The sequence below is a fragment of the Emiliania huxleyi genome (assembly GCF_000372725.1).
Source record: "Emiliania huxleyi CCMP1516 unplaced genomic scaffold EMIHUscaffold_87, whole genome shotgun sequence".
NCBI lineage: Eukaryota > Haptophyta > Isochrysidales > Noelaerhabdaceae > Emiliania > Emiliania huxleyi.
The window spans coordinates 462,770-478,081 of NW_005195508.1; the positions used below are offsets into that span (position 1 = coordinate 462,770).

A 15,312-nucleotide genomic window follows, 5' to 3' on the forward strand; every position below is an offset into this window, starting at 1 on the left:
TCCTCCTCGGCCTCGATCTCCGCCAGCAGCTCCTCGGCGTGCCGCGCCGCCTCCTTCTCCTCCGCCGCCCTCTGCGCCGCCCTCTCCGCCGCTCCCGCGGCCCACGCCGCCTCCGCCGCCGCCTTCTCCGCCGCCTTCTCAGCCTTCTTCGCTGCCTCCGCCGCCGCCTTCTCGGCCGCCGCATGCTCCGCGAGGGCGCGCACGCACTTGGCGCGGCGCTGCTCCTTGGCAAGCTGCAGCGCGGTCTTGCCATCCGTAGTGCGCAGCGTCACGTCTGCGCCCGCCCGCAGCAAGCAGAGGAGGGCGGCGGGGTGGCCGTAGAAAGCGGCCCGACACAGTGCGGTGAAGCCGCCGTTGGACTGAACGTCGATCGCTGCGCCGTGCCTGATGAGCATGTCGACCACTTCCTCGTGGCCATTGCCGGCGGCGCCCATCAGCGCGGTGCTGCCGAGAGTAGTTTGCTCGTTGATCTCCGCGCCGTGCCGCGACGCCAACTCGACCAGCCTCTCGTGGCCATTCGTGGCGGCAAGCATCAGTGCGTTGGCGCCGGTGCTAGACTGCAGCGCGACATCTGCGCCGCGCTGCAGCAGCGCCTCGGCCAGCCCCTCTCGGCCACGCGTCATTGTGATCATCAGCAGCGTCATGCCGCCCATACGGATGCCGCTAAAAGAGCCGCTCGAAAGGACGTACTCGAATGTCGCGTTCACCCGCCCGCCGCCGTCGAGCCACACCAGCACCGCCTCCTCGTCGCCGTCCTCAGCCGCGTCTGCAACCTCCTCTGGCACTGCCCCGCCGCTCGGCTCGGCGTCCTCGCCGCCCTCGCCGCTCGAAGCAGAGACCGCGGCACTCGCACCCGCGTCTTCGGCTGACGGTGCCTTTTTCCGGACCGCCGCCACCGCCCCGAGATACGTCCTGAAGGCCTCGACGCACTCGGCGTGGCCCCGCTCCTTGGCCCACTGCAGCGCCGTCTTGCCGTCCACATCGCGCAATGTCACGTCTGCGCCCGCCTGCAGCAAGCGGAGGAGGGTGGCGGGCCGGTTGAAGCAGACGGCGTGCATCAGCGCAGTGCCACCATTCTTGTCTTGCAGGTCGATGTCCGCGCCGTGCCGAATCAACGCGGCGACCACTTTCTCGTGGCCGCTGCCGGCGGCGGCCATCAGCGCGGTGCCGCCGAGAGCAGTTTGCTCGTTGATCTCCGCGCCGTGCCGCAACGCCAAGTCGACCAGCTTCTCGTGGCCATTCACGGCGGCGAGCCTCAGCGCAGTGGCGCCGTCGCTGTTCTGCAACGAGACATCCGCACCGCGCTGGAGCAGCGCCTCGGCCAGCCCCTCGCGGCCATCGGCCATTGCGACCATCAGCAACGTCATGCCGCTCACAGGGCCGTCCGAAAAGACGCACTCGAACGTCGCATCGACCCGCCCGCCGCCGTCGAGCCACGCCAGCACCGCCTCGTCGTCACCTTCTGCTCAGCCACCTGCATAACCTCCTCTGGCACCTCACTCCTTGGTGGACGACCTGCTGCTCAGCATCCTGATGGCGTCTGTTGCGAAAAATAAAGCCGTTTTTGCGGCCCGGGTCTTCGCACTCACAGACACGAGTCAGGAGGATAACTAAGAGACGTACGGTGAACATACAGTATACAGAGAGAGAACGTCACGAGGTGCGATTCTCGAGTCCAACCTCCCGGAGGTCATGGCAGAGCGTCGGGCGCCATGCGCCCGCTCGCCAGGGCCCTCCCCTTTCTTCGTCGTCATCGTCGCTGTCGCGAAAGCCCTCCGGTCCCTCGATTCCCTCGCCTATCCCCTCCGCTGCGTCGTCCCAGTTTATATCCTCATCCTCTGCGCACGTCGCGTTGGCTTCCTCTCTCCCCCTTTCCTCCCTGCCCCTCTCGCTGTCTGGTGTTAATGGACCCCCTTCCTCTCCCTCGCCACCGTCACCGTCTCCATCCCCGTCGCTACCGCCCTCCATGCCCGCCGCCCTTTGTTTCACACTCGTCTCTGCCATGTCCGCCGTCGCCGCCGTCCTGTCTGCTGCGCTCTGTGCTCCGTGGTACAGTCGCTTATTGTTGCTCAGGATTAGCTCACGCACCAGGACAGCCTCCTGCTCGTTATTTTGGCTTGCCGATATGCATCCAAAGTTCCACGCTAGCTCCTCCTTCGTCACGTCTATCTTTTTGCAGTATCTCGCGAATGCCGTCCGCGCTTGCTGGGGTGTTATTGCGTTCGGATCCGCCCTGGTCCCCGCCCTGTATCCCATCTCCTTGCGGTGGCTCCTGTATGAGTCCCCATATGACCATGTGATTTCTTGGCCTTCCTTGACTCCCCTCTCTGCAAACAGGACCATCACCTGCGCAGCTGCCTTGCCTAATTGTATCTCCTCGTAGCGTACGAAGTGCGTCGCCCTCGTGCCTTGTTTCGGCTCATTCGATGCTGCAGGCCAGTCGAAGTTACACCGCGCCGCGACGCTGTCAAAGTCGTCCCCGCTCTCGTCGTCACTTCCATCCAGCTGCGTCCCCCCTGCTGCCGTGTGTCGTGATAGTTCGTCTGGTACTGTCTCTGGTGGCTGCGCCGTTCCTGTCCGGAAGATCTCCCCAGTGTAGATGCTACACACCTCAAATTTCTCTAGCCTCCTCGTCGCCAGTAGGCCGAGTTCCCCTTCCGCTATGCTAGAGGGGCCTACCTTCGCCCCTTCCACCGTGCCGCCCGTCGTTAGCATGGCCGTCGTTACTTTCGCCGCCGCCTCTGCTGCTTGTCGGCGGAGCGCCTCGTGCCTTCCCTCGTCTCCATGCTCCTGGTCTTGTTCTTTTTGTTTTCCTGCGCTTCCTGTCGCTGGTCCGGCGACGTATCTTGCCGTCTGCCTTCGCTTCCTGGCGGGCCGCGTTTCCTTCCCCTCGTCCCGTTTGTTTTTTCCTGCGTGGTCGCCCTCGCGTGCGCCGCTCGCCGTCTGTTCTCCTCTCTGCTCGCCGTCCTCGTCCCCTCGCTGTCGTCGCTTCCCTCCGGCGCTCGCCGCATCGTCGTTCCTATCACCGCGTTTCCTGCGCTGGCCTTCGCCTTCGAGCTCGCAGTGGGTCGTTTTGAGTGTCATCCCCATCGCTCTCGTCGTTCTGCCTCTCCCCGCTTCGAGGCGTCTCTCTGCCTCTTCCCTTTCCTTCTCCTCGGCATCACGTTGTCGATGTCGCCTCCGTCGCCAGCAAATACACGCATTCGCCGCCCACTCCATTTCTCGTATCCTCTCCTTCCTTTCCTTCTGTCCCTCTCTCAGGCGTTCTGTTTCCGCGGCTACTCGTTCCTTCCTCTCCGCCTCGAGTCCCTTCCTCTTCCCTTCCCGTACTTTGATTATTGATGCCGCCGTCTGCTGCAGTGCCCTGAGTGAAGTCACCACCCGTGTGTCATACTCCCTCATGATGTCTTCTGGCGGGTCCTGGTCCATCACACTCGGCTCGGGTAGTCGTCCAGCTAGCAGTTGCTCCATCGCCTCCCATTCCTCGTCGCTCTCCCTTCTCCCCGCGCATCTCTTCGTCGCCCCAGCAATGGCGCGTACAGCGAGCGCCTGGGCTTCGCACTCTGCGGTGTGGGCGAGTGTCCGCCTCCTTGACTTCGGCGGCGTCCATCGTAGCGCCTTGAGCACGTCCGCCGCGCCTTTCCTCATCGCCCGGTGGTGCTCCCTCCTCTCCCCCTTCACCGCCTCGCACTCGGCGCATAGGACGTGCCTAGTGTTAGCTATTGTCCTGCAACATCCAGGATGCCAGCAACCTTCAGCCCCATCGGCACATGCTCCTCCTCCCTCCTCGTCCCACCCGTCCTGCCACGCCTCTGCCTCTAGGCTGGCCCTCCATCGCCATGTCGCATGTGGAAGACGGCTAGTGCTAGTCCCCCATCGGGAGGACGACCCCGGCTAGTCGCCGACCACACCCACAAAGAACCCTGCACAAACATCGCAAGGGCGGGGACCTTCCTTTTTACCCATCTCACAGCAGTAGAGGTGTCCGTTTTATTTATTGCCTCATTGCGGGGCGGCCACCGGGCCGTGCCGTGGCCGCCCCCGTAGCTCGCGAAGCTGCCATCTGTCTGCTCTGCTGTGCTTCTCGCTCGTGCGTCCTTGCAACTTGTGCTGGCCTCCTTTCACCTCCTGCTCTCCTATGCCACGTGGCTGTGTGTGTTTGGGTTTCTATGTTTGCGATTTGGATTTTGGATTTTCTACTGCACTTTGTTTATTTATTTATAGAGTATAAGCACATTCGAAGGCGTCGCAGCAATGCAGAGTAGTCCGCAGTAGTAGTGATCCCGTAGGCGCTTTTCCCCATCTCCGTTCGCCGAGATTGTTCGCCGAAATTGTCAGAAGCCGAGCCAGGCGAGGCGGAAGGGGGGGGGGGCAGTATCCTCAGAACGGCCTGTTCGCATTCCCACTGCGTCCTCCGCCTTTGTTCTTGTGCCAAGACCGCGTCGTCCCCGGCCTGATCGTGTTGCCGGGTTGTACGCCTTCCCAGAGCTTGCCTTGCTTCCGTGCGGTGCGGTTGTTCTTCTGCATCATGAGCCAGCCCTTGTGCAGCAGCGTCCGCAGGTGCGGGACGCTGACGGTCATCGTCGTATTGCTGCCTACGCGCGTCCCTCGTGTCACACTATGGCTCTTGTTGGCGGAGTCGTGCCAGCAATGGCCTTCACTGACGTCGTGGTAGTAGGTGAAACCGTAGCGCGGCGCGAGAAGACCGCTCCACCACCCGGGTAGCGTAGGCGGCAGCTCAAGCACCACCATTGGCCGGCGATAGCTCCATAAGGCGTTGCCGATGCCCGCGCCGTGCTGTCCAATCAGCAAGCGCGTAGTGCAGACCTTGCGCAGCTGCTCGGCAAACGCGTAGTCTTCAAAACTGACGACCTCGAAGCTCAGGTTTTTTTGACGAGCAAACGTGCCCACAACCTCGGCCACCGTACCCGGGTTGGCTATCGAGCGCCGGCGCTCGGCTCGCTTGCTTGTCCGCAGAACTAGCACCACGTCGCTGGAGCTGCAGCCCTGCTCGGCGCGCAAGTTGCGTGCGGGGTCGGCAAACATGTCGAAGAAGTAGCTCGGTGGGCGGGCTGGTATGTGGAAGGCGCACTCGACGCCTTTCTCCTGGGTGATCGTCATTCCATATCGCGCCACTATGTCAGCGTAGAGAGGCACAAGCTTCTTGGGGACGAAGAGTGCGCGCTCCTGCGGGAAGTCCCCCTGGCACTCCCACAGGCGCGGCAGCCAGTTGCGAAGCAGGTGCGAATAGTGCGTCGGGTACCCCTCGCGGTCTATGCCCATATCACCAAAGCCGCGAACGACGAGGCCTGCCGTCGGCGGGGGACGGCACTTCCGCTCACAGCCTGAACGGCTCAGATTGTAGAGCGCCACGTCGGCCCAGAAGCGCTGGCGCGCCATCGCGTATACCGCCTCGTCGTCGGTGTCGTTCACAGCGTAGATTGCGCTGCGGAGCCGGTGGAGGCGGCGACTCTCGCTCGCGCTGATGATGCCACGTGCGCCTAGATAGGGGTGTGAAAAGTGTGCGGGGATGTGTGTCTTTAGGGCAACGTGGGCTGGGGCGTGTGTCCAAAGGTGGTCACACGCCGCGGCCGGAGCGCACCTGGGCGGGCATTGGCCGTGTCCGAGACCTCACATTTCGTGTCTGTCATGGTGCGCAGTAGGCAAATGCTGAGGAGCCACTCGCTCTGCAAGCCGACGAAACGGAACCCGTTCAGCCGAAATCGAGCTTCGTTAACGCGCTGCGGATTCGGCGCACGCAACGCCTTCGGGCATGGGCCTCGGTTATCCGGCGCCGTGCAGATGATGCCCTTAGTTTCGCCTGCGAGCTGCCGCGCCACGACACCGCGGATGCGCTGCGCGTACCACGCTGCTCCTGCGGGGGTCGGGGACTCTCCACCCACGTCGGGCATGGTCTCGTTAAACAGCCGTCGGAAGTAAGTATATGACGAGAGGGCTCGCGACTTGGGCTCGCGGAAGATGCCGTAAAAACGACTCTGCCCTGCCGAGACCAGCCCTTTTGGGATGGGCAGGTGAAGGCCGAAGGCACGCTCTGGAGGCCACATGCCCGGTGGAGCGCCGAGGCAGCTATCCGACATGTCGCCGAGCCGGTCGCCAAAGCAGGCATCTTCGACGTCAAAGAGCAGGTTCGCCGGGTTCGTACAGCCGGACGGCCCGGTGCGCTTGTCGTCGCAGATGTAGGACCCGAAGCGCTCGGGGTGACCAAGACGCAGAAGGAGCGTGCCAAACGAGGTGCCGCATTTGGGGCAGTGAAACCACCTCGGCGCGCACTCATGCTTTTCGCTGAAGGCTCTCCTCCCCCGGCATATTCCGTTCCCTGAGACCAAAGCTGGGAGTAGGACGAGCATCTGCATGGCCATCAGAATCTGCACTGCAAACGTATTACGGCCGCGTTGCAAATCGTGCACGCCGGTTTTCCAGACCGTACTATCCGTGTTCGTGTCAATGAAAGGGGCCCAATCTGACTCCGCCCTCCACAGAGCAAATGCAGGTGTCGCCACAAGAGCAGGCGAATACTTTCCTTCGTTCGATCAATAGGACTGCCTGCCCAACGTGCAACGAACGATGCTCGATGGGGGGAGGGGGGGGAGGAGGAGCCGGGAATTGAGGCAGGGAGGGATAGGAGCGATGAGCATGAGAGCCCCTCCCCGAACCCGGAGCCACCCCCACCGCCGCAGGCGAGCCCAAACCCGACCTTCACTCTCCCACCGTCGCGAGGAGAGACTGACTGACTGGTCCCACCCCGACTGTGGACGGCCCTGAGGTGAGTCTTTCGGTAAGCGCGGGTTAGCGCGGGTTAGTGCTCACTAACCCGGCACGGGTCAGCACGGGTCAGAATGGGTTACCATAACCCGGCACTAACCCGGCACTAACCCGTGCGGCTGGGGGCGTGGGGGGCATACAGCATGGGTCTGCGCCGGGTTAGGGGTGGGTTAGGGCCGGGTTAGTGCAGCGCACCCCGGGTTAGAGCTGGTTGGCGAGATGAAACGGCTGCGGTGGGCATCGAAAGCGGCTGCGCGGTGTACATCGAAAGCCTGGGTGGGCGGCCCCGGTACGTCTGGGACGAGGATCGCTCGTGCTGGAAGTGGACCGTGTGATAGTGGCGGTAGTGATAGTTAGCTCAGGGCAATTGCCCATTCACACCTACGACAGCATGAGTCCACACCATCTCCTCCGCCGCTTCCGCCACTGCCGTCACTCACTCACCTTCAGCATCCAGAGCACCACCACGTGCCGCTCGTCGTACACACAGTACTCGTCGAAGACCGTGTTCCGGTGTGGAGTGCTCGGGCCCGCATGCTCTGCGGTCGTGAGGTTGAAGCGGCAGAGGAACACGAACGCGCCGTGCCTCGAGCCGCGGCAATACGAGTACGACTTGCGAGGGTCGGGCGCGCCGTACAGCCCCCGTCCCAGCATCCCGCTGCTCGCGAACCGCATCCGCAGGCCGTCGGACTGGATGTTGGCCACGGCCGCCTCCGGGCATCCGTGGAAGAGGAGGCCGTCCCCCTTGCGATGCGCTCGGACAGGAGACGTGTCCGCGGCGGGCGACGCAGCGAGGTACGAGCGCAGCCGGTCGGCGTTGACGACCATGACGGCGGACTCAACGGTGAGGCTCGTGCTGGCGCCAACCGAGTCCTGCCGACGATAGAAGAGGCGGCGCGCCTCCTCCTCGGTCTCCACCCCCTGCGCAATCGTGTGCCAGAGATCCCTCCTCCTCCTCTCCTCCTCCAGTTTGCTCCTCTCGGCGGCCAAGAGGGCCGCGCTCGCCCTCAGATCCGTCTCTCGCTGCCTAATATGGAAGGTGCGCTGCTCGACCTCCTCTTCGCGCCGCTCCATCCGGTCGGCGTCTCCCTGCAGCCTCTGCAAGACCAGGCCGGCCGCGAGCTGGGCCTGGAAGCTCCCTAGCTGCTCCGCCCCCAACGGCACCTCCACCTCGGACGTGTGGATCCAGCTGCTCGGGGGAAGGCGCGGCTCCTGCGCCGATGCGCGCACGCGGAAAGTGTACGTGTCTCCGGCGGCGAGGCTCTCCACGAGCCAGAGCTCGCACTCGCTCGCCGCTACCTGACGGCAGGGCACCCACTTCCCCGCCACGTCGCTGCCTCGCCGCATCTCCACGGCGTAATGAAGCACGGCGCAGTCTCGGGAAGTCGCTGCATCCCAGCGTATGCAGACGGCACCGTCACCTTCGAGCGTTGCGCTGACGTTGGAGGGTGGGCCGATCCACTGGTCCGAGTGTGGAGCCGGCGGTGCCGACGGAAGCCTGAAGACGGGCGATCCGAGATTCGGCGCGTCGGGCGCGGGCGCGGTGCACGAGCCGCGCGTCCCGTTGCCAAACAGCTGCCGCTTGGCAGCGGCACGCCCTGCCGCCGTGTTGAGGTTGAACGTGTCCTTGAGCCTCAAGAGCTCCAGATCCGCACTCGATGTGGGGCCTGCGCCGCGCGGCGGTCCTCTCGCCATCAACTCCTGCGCGTACTCCCTGCTGACGACTCCGCTCTGGACGAGATCCACGAAGCCCATACTGCCTAGGGTGCAGCCACACCGCTCGCACTGCGAGTGGGGTGTGGGTGGTGCCACGTTCGCGTGTGTGCAGGACTTGCATGGCCACCAAGACATGTCCGTCCTAAGGAAGAATTTAGGTGGCAGTCCGGGTTCTGTGAAGAGGGTCGCTCGTCGAATGCGAGCCAGTTCGCTCGCGACGCCGACGCCGACGCCGCCGCCGGAACGACCGCGGCGGCCGGTCGAGCGGCCGCCCCGGCCAGCGGCCGTATCGAGCCTGCCCGTCGCGAAGGTGCGGACCTCACGCGCCCCACCGGCCGCCCGCGCCGCCGCGCCCACGTCGCTCTCTCGAAGCCCAGCGCCACGCCGCTACGACTCCCATCGCGACGACTCCCGTGCTCGCTCGTGGCGCAGGCGATCGACTCCTGACACCCATCGAGCGGATGGGCGCGTTCCCGCCGCGACCCGGTACTCTCGAACGACTTTTGAGGGCAAAAGGTGCCGCCCGAGCCCATTCCCGCCGCCCGCCGCCCGAGATCAGCTGCCACCGGCCAGCGCGCGCGCGGAGACCTGCCGCGAGCGCCTCCGTGGCCCTAGCTGGGGTGATTAGCAAGCGCCTCGGCACTTTAGATTCGCCCCTCGGGCTTTTCCGCGCGCGTGATCAGTCTCGCGTTCTCTCCTTTTTCAGGCGCCTGTTTTCGGCCTCTGAAGAGCAACCGTCGAGGCGTCGATGCTCGCCTCCACGCCCGCGCCAGACCTCCGCGATTGGGGCGCCTTGTCGACGGGATCAATTGTGATTCCGGGCGTATTTTTCTGGTATCTTACTCGCACGTCGGCGACTCTTAGTCGCTTCTCCGTGCTAGGAGGCCTCTGTTTTGTGTCCGTGAGGACTAGATCGAAACTAACATTCGGGAACATTTCAGTAAGATATCAGAAAAATGCGCGTTCGTTCACAATTCATGTGTATATGAACGGTGCCGACGGGTTTGGCGAGCATCGAAGCCGTCCAGGCGCAGCAACGCGACGGTTTCGGAGGCCGACGGCTCCGAAAGAGCCTCCCGAGCGAGGCCGGCGCGGTCACGGTACCGTGGAGGCCACAGACGTCGCCGGAGCGGCACTCCCGGGGCGCCACTCCCTCACCCGGTCAGGGGGGGCCAACCACAGCCCGCCTCACCGTCCGTGGAGCTTCCGTGGTCCGCCGCTTCGGCTTCGATTTTCGACCCTCCCGAGGCTGCTAGAGCAGCCCCGCGGAGCCTCCCGGATGCACCGGCACACCGTCGTCCAGAACGCCGGCGCACGCGCTGCCCAGTGACTGGGCGGGTCGGCCCCGACTAGGGGCGGGCCCAGCCGGGCGGAGAAGACCATCCCACTCGCGGTTCGTCGCACCGTCCGCTCCGGTTTTCGTCTCGAGCGGGTCGTGAGACGGCCGCGAGAGCGAGCACCGCGGTCACAGTGCCGTGGAGGCCACAGACGTCGCCGGAGCGGCACTCCCGGGGCGCCACTCCCTCACCCGGTCAGGGGGGGCCAACCACAGCCCGCCTCACCGTCCGTGGAGCTTCCGTGGTCCGCCGCTTCGGCTTCGATTTTCGACCCTCCCGAGGCTGCTAGAGCAGCCCCACGGAGCCTCCCGGATGCATCGGCACACCGTCGTCCAGAACGCCGGCGCACGCGCTGCCCAGTGACTGGGCGGGTCGTCCCCGACTAGGAGCGGGCCCAGCCGCGCGGAGAAGGTCAGCGAGCTCGAAACACGTCGCCGCGGCCGGCCGTTTCGCAAGCCTGAGCGGGTCGCCAGACACCCGCGAGAGCCAGCAGCTAGAGCGCCGTCGTAGCCGCAGATCGAGTCGAGGAGCTTGATGTCCACGGTAGCAGTTGTGGAGAGCGGTGGCGCGGTGCGTGTAGAGGCGTCGACTGAGGGCTCCCTTTCGAAACGCGACGGGTACGGCATGACAACTGCCAGTACAGTTTTACGCCGGCCAGCGTGAGAGCACAACAGGGAGCCGGCGACCCGTACGCTTTGCGCGTGGCGACTGGTGGCTGTCTGGAGCTCGTGTGAGCTGGGCCGACGCGTGGCCGAGCCGAGAGGACCAGCGAGCGACCACCTTGGCGATGAAGCTTGGCGGCCGGCGCCTCGTCGCCAGACGTCACAGCGGCGTGGATGTAGGAGTGTGCGGCGACGGTTACCGGCAAATCCGGCCCAGTGTGGCCGGCAGCTGCCTAGCGCTGGCCTGTGGCCGGCGCCGCGGTGGCGGAGAAGGCGTCTCGCCGCCGTGGCGGCGGTCGGCAGGTGCGAGCGTGATGCCATCTTGCGAGACGACACCCGTCTCGCAAAACCCGGACTGCCACCTTAAGCCGGGCGCCATAGCGCTCCTGAAGAGCAAGGGGACCCCAGCGCCGGCATCATCCGTAGAGGCACGAGTGTTCGAAGAGAGAGTGGACCTGAGCAACAACATGACGTGTAGGCAAATGATCGGAGTGGGAGTCAGAAATGTGGTCCTTGCGCGAGGGGAGCTTGATAGACTCGAGGGGCCAGGATACGCCGCGAGGAGGACGGAGTTGCGCAAGGCGAAAGAAGCCGCGAGAACAAGGGACCGGCAGGCGGCGGCGTCGCAGGACGAGGCAGAAGAGAACGACGCGACAGAGGAGGAAGTGACAAGGGAGAGACCGACGAGAGTGGGACGGCCGCGAGGTGGCATGAAGGTTGCAGCGAGAAGCGGCGAGAGACTGCGAAAAGAGATACGAAGAGGCAGACTCCCCAGGGTGGGCGACGGCTAGCGCACCACACTCCTCTCCTTAAAATCCCTGTGTGGTGGCGGCGTGCCGTTCTCCCATCCCTCCCTTGGGTTGTGTGTTTTCTTTCTTTCTTTCTGAAGAGCAAATCTCGATATATCTCCAGTCGTAGCGGTGGAACTTTAAAACGGCTCGCTAAATATTTAGCCCTATATGAGAGGATCACGGCACAGTGTCGTTTGAGTCGACAGTAAATCTCCCACAGCCCACGTAAATCCGTCTTTTTCAGGCACCCGGAGCCCTCCGCGGCCGCTTCTACGCCGGCGAAGCACCATCAAGCTGCTGTGCGGCCCCGGCATCGCCTCCCCTGGCTTAGCACTTGAGCACTTGAGCACTGGATAGGGTCGATTCCGCATGGTACGGGACCCCTCGATCGTCTCGCCCTCCCTCACTGGTGTGTTCATCGGGGGGGGGTCATAACAAACACGGTACAGGATCGAGGTGCACGCTGCCGAAGCAGTGTCGTCCCCCCTCTCCCCGACGGCGATGGCGGTGTGACCGATCGAGCTACAAGAGGAGCTTGTTCAGCAGGATCCGAGTTAGACCAGTGCACTACCTCACTGGGCCTGAGATCACCGGAACGCTTCTCGTCACCGTCTCGGATTTGTGTGGGATCGAACCACTCCGGGATGGGCAAGCCCATCGTTCTGAGTTGTGCCTTTCCCTCACCTGCAGGAGGTAGCAGAGGGTATGTGCGCCGGGTCGGCTGGACCGGGCAGTGTGGAGGGTGGAGGGGGGGGGGGGGGGTTGGGGCTCTTCCAGGCGAAAAAGGTAGGAATAGCAACTTCGACACGTACTACAAAGACCGACAACACAGCCCGCCCTGCGCCGGCTTCCACCGCCCCCCCTTCCCCCCCTCGTCCCCTCCTCATCACGCGCGTAGTGCCCGTTTCAGTCCGCCCACCCCTCCCGCCGGGCAGCCTTCCTCTGATTGTGCGTTTTCTTGCGCTTGCTCCTCGGCCACCTCCCACCCCCACCCCCCGTTTCACTGGGGGGGGCAACACCCTTGGGCGGGCCCTTCGGATTCCCCAGGTCCCCAAAAAGGGCCCCCTTTTTCCGGCCTTTCAACCCCACGGGCTTTTTTTAAAAAAGGGCCCTCCCCCTTTTTTTTCCCCGGTTCCCCGGGGCGCCCCCCCTTTTTTTGGCCAATTGGGCCTTTTTACCGGCCCCCCCCCCCCCCCCCCCCGTCCCGCGCCCCGAGCGCGGGCGCCTCCTCACCGCACCCCGCGCACAGCACCCCCCCATTCGCGGAGCACCCCGCTCTCCTCGTGCAGCCTCTGGCTGTCTCGTCCATAAGCGTGCCGGAGGTAGAAGGTCGACAGCACCCCCATGCGGGCCGCCGTCTCCACCGAGTCGGCCCTGGGCCCCCGAGGACCTCTCGGCTTGCCCTTGTCGGAGCGCGGCTTCTTCTTGCTGGTGGCCTCGAGCTGCGCCGCTTCGGCCAGGATCCCCTTCCTCAGCAGATCGCCGTGACAGGACTCAATCCTACCCGCGCATAGGAGCACAAGATCCGTGCCGTCTCGAACCTTCTGTGCCAGTTCGCGAAGCGCCGCCGACCGCGTCCTCCAGAGTCGATCGGCCTTGTCGTCCAGGAACGCGTCGGCGGTTTCAAGGACGCGACCCTCGCTGGAGCGCATCTCCCTCGCCGGCGTGGCCCGGTCGACTCCGTGCCGCGTCGCGGCAGCGCGCGCCGAGGCAGCATCTCCCCGGCCCTCCCCCCACATTGCATACGCCGCCCGGAGTGCCTCCGTGGCGCAGGTGCACCCTCCATGGTGCCCCCTGCGATCGAAGCACGTGCGCTCCCTGGCCCTTCCAGTCGTGAAGGGCGTCGCGAGCTCGGGGTGCCTGCCGGCTCTACTGAGATCCACCCGAAGGTGCCCTGCGGGAGTCCTGCCTCCCTGGCCGACGACTCTAACACGCCCGAGGGCGAGGTTCGCCCCCTCCAGCCCCGCCGCTTCCCGGACCCCCTGCGCCGCGACTTTGTCCGTCGCCCTCCTTCGTCTCGCCCGCCTCGTCAGGCGCAGGGCCGCTCTCCGCCTCGCCCTCCTCGTCCAGGTCCATACTCGAGAGGCTGCCCTGCGAGTCAGGCTGCCCAGACATAGGGTGTCCTGCGAGCTCGCCTCCTCCACCCCGTCCACGTCCATGCTGGCTTAGCTCTCAGTCAATATATTGTGCACATGGTCAGTCTCTACAATATACTCACTGACACTGAACCTCCCAGAGCTCGTCCCGGTCCGTCACGGCCATCCTTGGCCTCCGGAGGGCCCCCGGCCGCGGCGCGGAGCCGCGGCGTCACAAATCCGACCACAGGGCACCGGGACGCGGTCGGGCGATCTGAGGCCCAGGTAGGCGAATGCATTGCCCATCCAGGGCTATCACCTGGACCTATCAACAGGCGCCTGCGGCGCCGTGCTCAGGAGTTGGTTTTCACTCACTCGAAATGTGGACGTAAAAGGGTTCACCTCGCTCTCAATCCTAGAAGTCAAAGGATTGTGAACAAAGGATTGAGAGCAGCCCCGAAGTTGGAGGGGGTAGTAGCTACGCGGCGCGGGGCGGGCGCTCAAAAAGAAGACAACGAGAAAAAAGAAAATTTATTGGTATCGGGGACGAACCAGTCCACCCTAAGGAAATGGCAAGAAAGAGGAGATGTATTACAAATAAAAAAGAAATTTTGCGTCGGGGAGGGGGGGGGTCCGCCGGGCCACTGGACGCGGACACGAATGAATGCACAAAAGCCTCTGTCAAAGTGGACGCCCGCCTCGCCGGTGGAGCCCACTGCGCCGTGGACCTCTGCTGGGTGCAGCGCTGGCGGCGCCACGCTCTTTGTGAGCACGCACCAGGCGCTGCTGACGCTCGGCGCGGCCGCCAGCGGTGACGGCTGCGTCTCACGGGTCTCCAACTCGTTTGGTCACTATTATGGTGCGGCGCCCGTGGCCGCCTTGCAGGCGGCCGGCGCGGGCTCGACTCGCGCACTGCTCGTCGGCTCGCAGGGCCGCCTCTCGCGGCCGAGGAGGGCGGCTCGTCGCTCGCTGGCCGCAGGGAGGCCGAGCCCACGCAACGCGTCTGCCGCGCCGCCGGGGCTGCAGGACGCGCTCCTCCTGCTGGACCCGGAGGCGCGGTCGGTGCTCGGCTGGTGGGCGCTGCCGACGGTGTACCTGCACGACTCTGTGCTCAGCGGCTCTGACCTCTTCTCCGTCGACACGGACAGCGGTCGCGTGCTCCGCTTCCGCGTCTCGGCCGGCACAGCCGCGGCTCCGATGCCTCCGTCGGCGCTGCCCCTGTCAGAGGGAGGGTGGGCGGCGGTGGAGCACGTGCGCAGCTGCGAGAGAGCGGCGGCGCGCGCCTGTGAACGGCGTCTGCTCACCCTGACGGTGAAAACAGGTGCGCAGCTACGAGAGCAGCGGCGCGCCGCGCGCAGCGCACGCCAACGGCCTCACGCTCGGGCTGGGCCGGCTGTGGGTGATGCACAACAACCTGGCCTCTCGCTCTGCGGTGCAGCTCGTCGACGCCGCCTCGGGCGCGCTCGGCGCTCGGCTGCCGCTCGGCGGAGCAAACTGCCACAGCCCGCTCTTCTACCGCGGCCGGCTCCTCTACCTGCTCTCCGCCTCCGGCGGCCTCGGCCGGCTCCACCCGAACGGGACGAGCGACACGCTCTGGGCGGCGGGCGCCCGCTACTTCTCAAAGGGGCTCGCGGTCGTGGACGACATCGCCTACCTCGCCGTCGCGCTGAGGCAGCGAGCCGCCGTCGAGCGGAACTTCGCCGCCTCCGAGGTTGCGGCCTTCGACCTGCTCCGGCACGTGCTCCTCTGGCGGCGGCCGCTCCCCTTCCCCGGCCTCGTCAACAGCCTCACCGCGCCGCGGGTCGGGCCCGGCTGCTCGTGGCGCGCCTGCGCCACAGGCGCGGCGGGCGAAGCCGCCGAGAGCCTGCACGCGCCGCGCGAGGCTGAGTGGGCGGCGGCCTTGCGGGCAGCGCCCACCCAGGGTGGCTTGTTTGGCGCACTTGGGTGA

At 65.2% G+C, this 15,312-nt stretch overlaps 3 protein-coding genes across 3 annotated transcripts; 2 read left to right on the plus strand and 1 right to left on the minus strand.

The window, feature by feature from the left end:
- Positions 1–2,125: 2,125 nt before the first annotated feature.
- On the plus strand, positions 2,126–4,224 carry EMIHUDRAFT_219741 (hypothetical protein; the record flags this gene model as incomplete). The annotated part of the gene is made up of 2 exons (XM_005758365.1): positions 2,126–2,296; positions 4,048–4,224. 2 exons carry the CDS (start codon positions 2,126–2,128, stop codon positions 4,222–4,224), a joined length of 348 nt encoding a protein of 115 aa, XP_005758422.1.
- An 8,294-nt stretch (positions 4,225–12,518) lies between these two features.
- On the minus strand, positions 12,519–12,941 carry EMIHUDRAFT_219746 (hypothetical protein; the record flags this gene model as incomplete). The annotated part of the gene is made up of 1 exon (XM_005758366.1): positions 12,519–12,941. The coding sequence occupies one exon, from the start codon at positions 12,939–12,941 to the stop codon at positions 12,519–12,521; it is 423 nt and encodes a 140-aa protein (XP_005758423.1).
- A 1,083-nt stretch (positions 12,942–14,024) lies between these two features.
- EMIHUDRAFT_219747 (hypothetical protein) lies at positions 14,025–15,312 on the plus strand (the record flags this gene model as incomplete). Its single annotated transcript, XM_005758367.1, has 2 exons — positions 14,025–14,615; positions 14,686–15,312. 2 exons carry the CDS (start codon positions 14,025–14,027, stop codon positions 15,310–15,312), a joined length of 1,218 nt encoding a protein of 405 aa, XP_005758424.1.